The sequence below is a fragment of the Charadrius vociferus genome, unplaced genomic scaffold (genome assembly GCF_000708025.1).
Source record: "Charadrius vociferus isolate BGI_N301 unplaced genomic scaffold, ASM70802v2 scaffold12, whole genome shotgun sequence".
In the NCBI taxonomy this organism is placed as follows: Eukaryota; Metazoa; Chordata; class Aves; order Charadriiformes; family Charadriidae; genus Charadrius; species Charadrius vociferus.
In genome coordinates this window covers 3236430-3246928 of record NW_009647422.1, presented here as the reverse complement: position 1 = coordinate 3246928, position 10499 = coordinate 3236430, and the positions used below count along the sequence as shown (strand labels likewise).

Sequence of the window (10499 nt, the reverse complement as noted above, 5' to 3'; positions counted from 1 at the left end):
GAAATTTTTAGGAGATGCTGGGTGGCTGTGTCCATCGCTTCCATCTGTAACCACTGCAGCTACCCAAATCCTTGTGCGGTCCAAGGAGCTTCCAGCACGGCTCCGCACCCGGTGCCGGCTGTGGCACTATAGTCACCTCCATCCTGAGCCCTTCTGGCTCGTTTGGGCTGAAAGGGGCTGAGAAACACTGCACAAGGTGCTCAAGGAGCAGGAGATCTTCTGGGTTGGGCACATCCATCATGTATAAGGTGATGCTGATAAAAATCTGCATGAGCTTGATCCCACCCTAAAGCTAAATGGTTCACACCCAACTCTCCTCTGGATGCTCCGTCCTTCCCGAGGAGCGTTAAGCGCTCATGTTTGTGCCGGTGCGTCGCCCGTGACGTGCCCTCCACCCCTCCCTAACCTGGCTCCTACCTGCCCGTTCTGTGGAGTCTGTTGTTATCTCTGGTGTTTTTTTTTTTTTTTTTTTGGGTTGTTTTCAGGGGAGCTCGGATAATTCATCACCTGCAAAGCGCGCCGGGCTGTCTTTCTGGAATGCAGTCCTAGAGGAACCGCTGGCACCTGAACTTTATTTAACCCACCCCTGTAGAAGACCAGTAACTTCTTCTAAATATATATATCATAGAATCATAGAATGGTTTAGGTTGGAAGGGACCTTGAAGACTTGAAGACCATCTAGTTCCAATCCCCCTGCCCTGGGCAGGGACACCTCCCACCAGCCCAGGTTGCTCCAAGCCCCGTCCAACCTGGCCTTGAACACCTCCAGGGATGGGGCAGCCACAGCTTCTTGGGGCAACCTGCACCAGGGACTCACCACCCTCACAGGCAAGAAGTTCTTCCTCAGATCTCATCTCATTTTTTTCCTTTTTGGCCTTCTCTTCTCCAGGCTGACCCCCCCCAACTCTCCCAGCCTGTCCTCCCAGCAGAGGGGCTCCAGCCCTCCCAGCATCTCCAGGGCCTCCTCTGGCCCCGCTCCACCAGGTCCATGTCCTTCTTATGTTGGGGGCTTCAGAGCTGGACGCAATACTCCAGGTGGGGTCTCCCCAGAGCAGAGCAGAGGTGCAGAATCCCCTCCCTCACCCTGCTGGCCACATTTCTGATGCAGCCCAGGATACGGTTGGCCTCCTGGGTTGCGATCGCGTAATACTGACTCATGTTGAGCTTCTTCTCGTCAATGAGCACCCCCAGGTCCTTCTTCTCAGGGCTGCTCTCTATCCATTCCCCACCCAGCCTATCCTCAACCCTTCCCTGCCTTTGAGTTACGGGGGGTAGCACCGCTCTGCTGCTTGTCTCTCCGTCTTTACAGATATGTTTACACACAGAAAAAAGGGGGAGATGAGTCTTCTGCTCCTGGTGAGTGTGGCACCGCTGGGGCTGGTGCGTGGTGAAGTCCCTGAGCCCCCCGAGGAGGCGGCCGCGGGGAGCGCTGGGCACCGAGCGTTACCGGAGGCAGGTGCGAGAGCTGCTCTCGCTTCGCGCGGTTAATTAAAGGGATCAATTTTTCTTTGTTTTCTCCTGGCGCTTGCGGTTGTGCAGGGGTTTAAGAAGGATCTGAAAGCGCTGGCGTCAGGTGCGGAGCGGGGGCTCTTTTTGGGCACAGCCTCGCAGCCCTTCTCCTTGTCGCCCCCACGCATCGTAACTGCTTCCCCTTCTGCCGGACCCACTCGTCCCATCCACGGTGGAACCTGCCAAGTTGTGCCTTGTGCTTTTTTTATTTATTTATTTTTTCAATCTTGTGGATAAACCGACAGCGAGCACGGGCAGCGCTGGACTCCAAAGCTTTTGTTTGCAAGCTGAGATTGGGCTTTCTGGGCGGGAAGAGTGTCGGGCAGCAGGTTTAAACTCCCAATTCCTCTCCCTTGGGTGTTCCCCAAAGCCCCTGCAGCGATGTAACGAAGGACTGGACGCCCTTCTCGTAGCAGGAACCAGACCTGCAGAGTGGATGCCCTTTGAAATGTGGGACCTTTTGCCGCCAACACAGAAGACCTCTCGGCTCTCTGCTGCTTTGGCTGTGGCCGAGCAGCCGCGGCTCTCATCGTGAGCGCAAAACGACGAGTTTAAAATACCGCTTGTCGAGGTCTATTGCTAACATCTCGTTGGACTGAAAGAAACAGCTTGCTTAGCTCGTAGCTCTCTTGTTTTCGGTGATCTGACCCTGGGGAGGCTGTGTTCGCTTCGCTTTCAGCTGGAAGGAAATCCTTCTACACGCCAGCTAAGGAGACCAGAAACTCTGGGAGATATTAAAAGTTCTCGTTCTGCAGGGTCTGCCGCTTTGGTGTTAGATAAATCCTCCCTCTTGAGCGTGACCCAGCCTTTGGCCAGATGTTAGACATCGCAGCCTGACATCCCAGTACCCCTTGGACGAATGAGCTGCTCCTCTTCCTCCCCTGGCCTCACAGGTTAACAACAAAAATCCTGCTGAGTGGAGATCGTCCGTAAAATCAGGGAATAACGGTGATTTCTGTGTGCCTGGAGATGGCATCTCCTTCTGCAAAAAATGAATCACTTGAACCTTCAAGATCAGCCTTCCTGAAAAGAACTGCCCTCCTGGCTGGGGCTTGAGGGTGATTTAATAAATTACAGGTTAATTTAATAAATCCCTCCTCCCAGGGAACGTGTACGTAAAAATACACATAAAACTGTGCACAGCGGCTTGTCTTCATGGGGTGAAGGTCCTCTTGGCCTGGGGGAGGTACTGCAGCTGCATGCTGATCTCTCCGGTGTTTCTTTTAAGCATCTTTTCTCCCACCACGGGGGAAAGTTTTTCCTTTTTTCACAGTGTTACACTGATGTAAGGGCTCGGGGGACCTGGGCTTGATGACATGGGAGATGTCGGCAAGTCTCCTAAGCTGTCTTGGCCCTGGTTTGTAGTCTGCTGGTCGCATTTAGCTTGGTTAGGTCTCGCTGAGCTCCAACCATGTGCTCCCACCGCCTCCGTGGCACCAGCCGTGGTGGGGGGTGGACTCTTTGCAAGTAGACTGAGCTGCTGAAGAGGGGACGGGATGGCGTGAGAATCACAGAATGGTTAGGTTGGAAGGAACCTTGAAGATCATCTAGTCCACCCGCCCTGCCCTGGGCAGGGACACCTCCCATCAGCCCAGGTTGCTCCAAGCCCCGTCCAACCTGGCCTTGAACACCTCCAGGGATGGGGCAGCCACAGCTTCTCGGGGCAACGTGCGCCAGGGCCTCCCCGCCTGCACAGGAGAGAATTTCTTCCTCATATCTCATCTAAATCTCCCCTCTTTCAGTGTAAAACCGTTCCCCCTTGTCCCATCACTCCCCTCCCTGATCCAGAGTCCCTCCCCAGCTCTCCTGGAGCACCTTTGGGCACTGGAAGGGGCTCTGAGGTCTCCCCTTTTTGGCCTTCTCTTCTCCAGGCTGAACCCCCCCAACTCTCCCAGCCTGTCCTCCCAGCAGAGGGGCTCCAGCCCTCCCAGCATCTCCGGGGCCTCCTCTGGCCCCGCTCCACCAGGTCAATGTCCTTCTTATGTTGAGGGCTCCAGAGCTGGACGCAGACTCCAGGTAAGGTCTTACCAGAGCAGATTAGAAAGGTGGGACCTTCCTGCTTTGCTCCAGGGACCTACAAGGTCGGGTTTTACTCCAGATGAAAATGGCCATCTGACCGCTGACCTTCCTCTTCTCACCTCTCCTGGGCTGTAGCTTCTTCACCCTTTCTTCTGCCTCTCTTTGCTTTGACTGGGCTACAGAGATGCTGAGGGGACTGGAGCATCTCTCTGATGAGGAAAGGCTGAGGGACTTGGGGCTTTTGAGTCTGGAGGAGAGAAGACTGAGGGGGGATCTTATCAACGCTGATAAATCCTTCAAGGGAGGGTGCCAGGGGGATGGGAACAGTCTGTTTCCAGTGGTGCCCAGTGACAGGACAAGAGGGAACGGGCACAAACATGACCATAGGCAGTTCCATCTCAACCTGAGGAGGGCCTTCTCTGCTGTGAGGGCGGCAGAGCAGTGGCACAGGCTGCCCAGAGAGGTGGGGGAGGCTCCCACTCCGGAGCCATTCCAAACCCGCCTGGACGCCGTCCTGTGCCACTGCTGGAGGTGCCCCTGCTCTGGCGGGGGGTGGCACTGGGGAACTCCAGAGGGCCCTCCCAACCCTCACCATTCCGGGATTCTGTGACTGTAAGCCCTTGGGATGGTTTGTATCTCATTTGCTTCTTCTCCATCAGTAAAGCTCAGCAGGGAAGTTCCCCCAACGTATTGGCTATCTGCTGGGAGGAAAAATGGTAATATTTAACCGTTGATTTTCCTGCCTGATAAAAGTGCCCTCTCCCATCTTTGCACTGGGGCTCTCTGCCTCCTCTTCCTCCTCTGCAGCGGCACAGCCGCCCTCACGGAATCACGGAGTTTTCAGAGTTGGAAGGGACCTCTGGAGATCATCTAATCCAACTCCCTCATCGCTTCCGAAGGCTTTGCCGACAGCTGGGGCAGGAGCATCACTGGGCAGCAAGCGCCTCGCTTTCTATTTAAACTGATTAAACCCATCGACAATGTTAAATGAGTTTAATCTACTTAATTTGCCCCTTGGGCTCCTGTACTGGTATATAGATCCCGCAGCCTGCAGAGCTCGTCTTACGCATGCGTAAGTGGCCGGAGGTGGGATGGGGTCCCACGAGCTTGATTTTCGGGGCTGTGGCTTTGGAGATGCCTCTGTTTGAAACTCGCAGGGTTTGACCTCGGGGAGGAATCGGTCTGGGGGTGCACAGGACTGAGGTCATTTAATGGTTGTCCGTTTGGGGCCCAAATTATTTGGGACAGGTGTAAGAACAGCCTTGAAAAGGGGAAGAATTAGCATCCGAGTATCGGGGAGGTGTGTGCACTGAGGAGAGGGCTGACTGCTGTTTCTTGAGCTGTCCTGGAGGGAGGTGAAAGGATGGGTGAACCTCTGGGTGTCCCTGTCACCACCATCTCCACCACCCATTTGCTCAGCAACTTGAGGTTTCTCCCCTTATTTCCACCACATCGCTGACTTGCACCCCTGTTTGTAGCACTTCCAGAACCATCTCTGGTGAGTGGGTAACCACCTTGTACCCTAAATACTCTTCTTTTCCCCCCTCTCCTCCCCACATACCCTCCCAGGATCATTTTTTCCCCTGATTGTGGATCTTCTCTGGCGTTTCCATCCAGAGTCTATCACTGGGTTGAGACCTAAAAGGGAGCTGGGCTGAAGTTCGGAGCTTTGTGAGATGTTCATTATTAGCTGCCTCTGCTTGGCTTGCCAAGATATCGCCTTTATCCCGCCGAGCTCCTGGTTTACCCTGTCATTTCTGACTTGCGTGGGTCGCTGCCAGCTCCTGGCCACTGCCTGCAGCCGGTGATGCCGATGTGACCCTTGCTAGCGAGAGCCCGTGGCCCAGGGTGACATGGACGTGTCTCATTGCTCTGTCCTCTTCCCCTTCCTCCCCAGGGAGCTCAAACTGCGGAACTACGAGCCCGAAGATGAGGAGCTGAAGAAGAGGAAGGTGCCCCAGGCCAAGCCGGCCCCAGGTGGGTGCAAGCGGGAGCATTGGCGGGGGGGAGGCACGAAATGAAGAAGCACGAAAGCAGAAGCATTGCTAACGGTGGTGCTGGTGCCTGTGGTGAGGGAATGTTAAGTTTAGGGAGGTCATCCTCCTCCTCTGCTCTGCCCTGGGGGGGCCACATCTGGAGCGCTGTGTCCAGTTCGGGGCTCCCCGGGTCAGGAAGGACGGGGAACTGCTGGAGAGGGTCCAGCAAAGGGCTACGGAGATGCTGATGGGACTGGAACATCTCTCTGATGAGGAAAGGCCGAGGGACTTGGGGCTTTTGAGTCTGGAGGAGAGAAGACTGAGGGGGGATCTTATCAACGCTGATCAATCCTTCAAGGGAGGGTGCCCGGGGGATGGGAACAGTCTGTTTCCAGTGGTCCCCAGTGACAGGACAAGAGGGAACGGGCACAAATATGACCATAGGCAGTTCCATCTGAACGTGAGGAGGGCCTTCTCTGCTGTGAGGGTGGCAGAGCAGTGGCACAGGCTGCCCAGAGAGGTGGGGGAGTCTCCCACTCCGGAGCCATTCCAAACCCGCCTGGACGCCGTCCTGTGCCACTGCTGGAGGTGCCCCTGCTCTGGCAGGGGGTGGCACTGGGGGAGCTCCAGAGGGCCCTTCCGACCCTCACCAGTCTGGGATTCTGTAATGAAACAGGACTTGTGGTTGTGAGGACAAATAAAACAGCACCGGACTCTGCATCCCTCCCACATGCTGCACAATGGATGGGTTATACCTTTCCTTTCCGAAAATCAGGTGGCTTGAAAACCTTTGTGTTCCTGCTCACTCCAGCCCAAGGTGGAAAAGCCACCGGGATGGATTCCGGTAGCAGCTTGCCGGTGTGGGGGTGGTAGATCCTAGGGGAGATGCGTGTCTGCAGCCCTGCAGGGTGCTGGCGTGTCTGAGCGGCTGTGGTGGGGAGCTGGGCGAGCGCGGCGCTCGCCGGCCCCATTGCTTCATCATCCCCTCTCGCCCGTGGGGACCGCACACCCTGCATTGCACAAGGGGGTGTGTGTCTGAGCACACCGAGTCCAGCCCCAAACCAAAGGGTTGATACTCAGAGGAGCCGAGCTCTCGCTGGAGGATTCTCAAGGAGGTTCAGACTGGTTTTTTCGTTTGAATTACATTTAAACAAATATTAGTCACGAGTCCGGGGCGTTCAGTCTGCTATTTCTTAGCACTGAACCGCCGCGCAGATCTTGAGAGGGAAGCGAAGGTTAGAACTTCCCTTGATCTTGAAATACTGAGTCCTTCTGGAATAGATCTCTTCAAAAATGCCCTAAATAAAAGGGCTGCCTTTGGGAGCACGGCAGCGATCTGGTAGGTGAGAATGCTGACGCTGCGTTTTCTTTATCCTTTTGTAAAAGTTTAAAACTTCTCCCGGCTCTTCCCAAGCGTGCGGTTTGGGATTGGGAACAGCAATTTTGAACCTTTCCAGTAAAACCCACGCTCTCTGCCGGCCCTTCTTTGGAGCTGCGGTGCCCATCGGCTGCGGTTCCTGCACCTGGAGGAACCGACCTCGGGCACTTCACGCAGAGACCTGGGATGGAGGAGGACAGAGGAGCTGAGACTCCGAGCGGATTAATATTAAACGTGCCTCGGAGCAGGATTCAACCCCTCAGGGATGTGCTCCTCGGTGCCCGCACGCCCTCCTTGCCCAGATGCCGGAGTTGAAGGACGGAGGGCTGTTTTCCACACGTGCTCTGCCATTATCCCCAGTATCTGCAAGACCTTTACGTAAGGTCTGGGGCTGGAGCTTGATTCCTCCAAGGTGTCTCAGGCTGTGGCCTCGTAAATGAGTCACAGTGAGTCAAATTCCAGTTTAAACACCTGCAGAGCAGCTGATCCCTGTGGGTCTTACGAAAAAGGGACTTGAACCCAGCAGACTTCTTGCTGCCGTTGCTGTTTTGTCACGTTTGCATCATTTTCAGATGATTTTTAGGAGTCTTTGAGAGGGTGGAGGGATGTGGGTACCCATGTGTACTCACTCGGTATTTACCACCCTCTTAAGGCAAAGAGGTTCAAATGAGCTTTTATAAAAGCTTTTGGGAACCAAATCCCGAGCTCTGGTGGGTTCCTTTCCCTGTGCCTTGTCCGCTTGGTGTCCTTGCCGCTGAGCCCTACGCTGATGCTGGTCCTGTTCCCCCATCTAGTGGAAGACAAGGTGAAGGACCAGCTGGAGGCCGCCAAGCCGGAGCCCATCATCGAGGAGGTGGTACGTATATTTAAAACCGCTCCGTGCCGACTGTGTCTATCTGCATCCGGGCTTGAACCTCTCCTGCACCTCTCACTGGATGTCCCCTCTTCTTCCCTAGGATCTGGCAAACCTGGCCCCGAGGAAGCCGGACTGGTGAGTGCCTGAAGAGCTCCCCACTCCTGCAAAAGGGGTGTTGGCGTCAGCGCTGGGTTACCATCACCTCGAAGTTGTCCGCGTTGGCTTAAAAGCGCTGGAAATGGGAAACCCTGCCCCGCTGTTGAGGGAGACACAGGGCATGGGGCTGTCCTCCCTCTTCCTGCTTACGCCGAGACTTCACTGATCCCTTTGGGGGTGCTTGTCACCATGGTGGTCTCAGTGACAAAGGATGGGTTGGGCATTGGGTTGGTTTGCCCAGGAGCTGCCTCGGTGGTGACGCACACTCTGCTCCTTGGTGCTCATAGGAGAGAGGAGAAGTTTCTCTTCCACTGGGAAAGGCATAACATGGCCCCGGTGTTCACATCTGCCGGGGGTGAGGATTTGTTGTGACATTGTCGCTCTCCTCCCCAGGGATTTGAAACGAGATGTCGCCAAGAAACTGGAGAAGCTGGAGAAGAGGACGCAGAGAGCCATCGCAGAACTGATACGTGCGTTATGGTGCCGCAGGGAGTGGTGTCTGGGCTCACCAGTTATTCCAGAGGGATTACGTGGTCCTTACTGGGAGCTTGGTGCCTTGCTTTCGAGCCAGGGAGGGACTGGTGGAGCTTGATCCCTTTCCCAAAAGGGTCTGTGAAGCTGTTGGTCGCAAGTAGTGTCCCCGAGGCTGCACGTGCGCGTGGCTTGCACAGAGGGGGAGGATGCTTTGTGGGCTCGGGGGCTGCAGTTCAGGTCCTCTGCTGTGTAGATTCCCCAGTACAGCCGGTTTTATCGCTAAACCACTGCTGGTTCTCGCTTGCAGGAGAGCGGTTGAAAGGGCAGGAGGAAGAGCTGGCGTCCGCTGTCGGGTCAGCAAAGCAGGAGGGCAGCGACTCCGACTGAGGAGGTCCATCTGGCAGCCTCGCGTTGGGGGCTCTGCGGATCTGCCTCTGCCACCACCGCCAATGGCGTTGCTCTCAGCTCGTGGCACCTCGTTGGGACACGCCGCTCACCAACGCTCTGCCAGAACCTCATGAATCCTACCACGCCTGAGGGAGAGGGGCAGACCCAAGCAGCCCTGCTGTCCTCTCTCGGACTATGGTTCTCCCTCCGTTGAGGAACCCTTCACAGATAGCTTTTTGGGCACCATGGGAGGCTGATGGGAGCAGGACAGAACATCCACGCTGACTTGAACTTCGGCTGCTGGGATTTGGAGCAAGGAAGGTGTGGGCAAAAGGGCGAGTGCCAGAGAAGATAAATTCATGCTAACTCTCCTCTCACTTGCTGGGTGAAGAAGAAGATGCCCACACAGCCTCCAGCAACCCTTCGAGAGGTGCTGCCCTGTCCCAGGGGACCACTGCTTCTGTTCCTGCACAGAGCTGCCTCTTCCAGGGCTCTCCTGTCTGCAGAAGTCAACTGGTGTCACTGCCACGCAGGAAACAACGAGGTTCTCTTGCTCCGGAGAGCTGGCTGTGAGTATTTGGGAACATCCGTGGTCAGACCCAGCACGTGAGGAATAACTGCTGGAAGGGGCTGTGTAGCTCAGGACCTGTTGGCAGCTCTGTGTCCCGCTGAGGTTAACGTGGAATTTGTTCTGTTCCCTGAAGTTTCCCAACCCTCCAGGCTGTGGAGCGTGTACCGCTCCTCTATATGTTTTATAATTGACAAAGTTGGTTGTTAACAGATCTTTTTCATAATAAAACAGTCCCACAGTGGAAGGAGTTGTCCCTTGTTCTGCAGAGGGCTGGGTAGAGGCAGCTCACATTGTCTCCGTTGTGTCTGTGGGGACTTCACTCCACTCTTTGCTGGTCCCTGTCCCCTTCGCTTCCCCGGGACGGGGAGCAGCGGGCTTCGGTTCATGTAAGTTTGAGGTGGCTGAGCTGTAGCTACAGCAGGTCAAGCACAACTCCCAGAGACCCAACAGCCTGGGGTGACGCCAACCCCATGCTGCTGGAGGAAACGAGCAGGTGGGATGCTACAGAGCTGACCCTGGATCTCCCCTGGGATCTTCTCTGGCTCTTGGAGATGTTGCAGGATGGGCGTCTTGGCCGGGTTTGACTTCACGGGCTCCTGAATCCTCTGCGTTTGATTTGAAAGTGGTTTTGTCCCGAGGCAAAACATCTGGTGCGTACGGCTTTGACAGTGGTATTTACACAAGAGTTCACCGGTGATAAAAATAGCTGTTCCTGTTAATGCACTCATCCTGCTGCTTTTCAAAGCTCCAGGGGTGGAGAGGTCCTTCACGTGGCAGCAGCCTGTCTTGGAGCGAGGTGGTGTTCCTGCCCTGGTGCCTGCTGGAGCTTCAGTGGCCGGAGCTGCCATGTCAGGTTGTCACCAGCTAGATCAGGTCCCCACGCGGGACAAGATCGGTCCCGGCCATGCTTAAATACAGACTGATGGACGCTTGTGCCTCTGCCAGCATCTGCTGTGACTGCCTGCTGCTCCATGCTTGCGTGCGGTGAGGACACCTGAAGGGCTTTCCACCTGTGAGAACACCATCCTTGCTTCCAGATATGGAGCTTGAAGCAAAGATCTCATGAAATCCCTTCTCGTTCCTCCAGCACAAACAGCTGCTCAAAGCCCTCCAGCCCCAGTTGTGTCCCCTCTCCCATGGCTTCCTGTTCCTGGTGTTTGCAGCCATTCCTGC

General features: G+C 55.5%; 1 protein-coding gene across 1 annotated transcript in view; it reads left to right on the top strand.

Moving 5' to 3' along the window:
* Positions 1 to 8755, top strand: part of CCDC12 (coiled-coil domain containing 12) — a 44251-nt gene extending 35496 nt beyond the window's left edge. The window contains exons 3-7 of the mRNA XM_009880520.1: positions 5426 to 5505; positions 7677 to 7738; positions 7839 to 7873; positions 8288 to 8364; positions 8676 to 8755. Of these exons, the coding sequence (XP_009878822.1) occupies positions 5426 to 5505; positions 7677 to 7738; positions 7839 to 7873; positions 8288 to 8364; positions 8676 to 8755 (334 nt within the window). The remainder of the gene's footprint in view (positions 1 to 5425; positions 5506 to 7676; positions 7739 to 7838; positions 7874 to 8287; positions 8365 to 8675) is intronic.
* The last annotated feature ends 1744 nt before the right edge of the window (positions 8756 to 10499 follow it).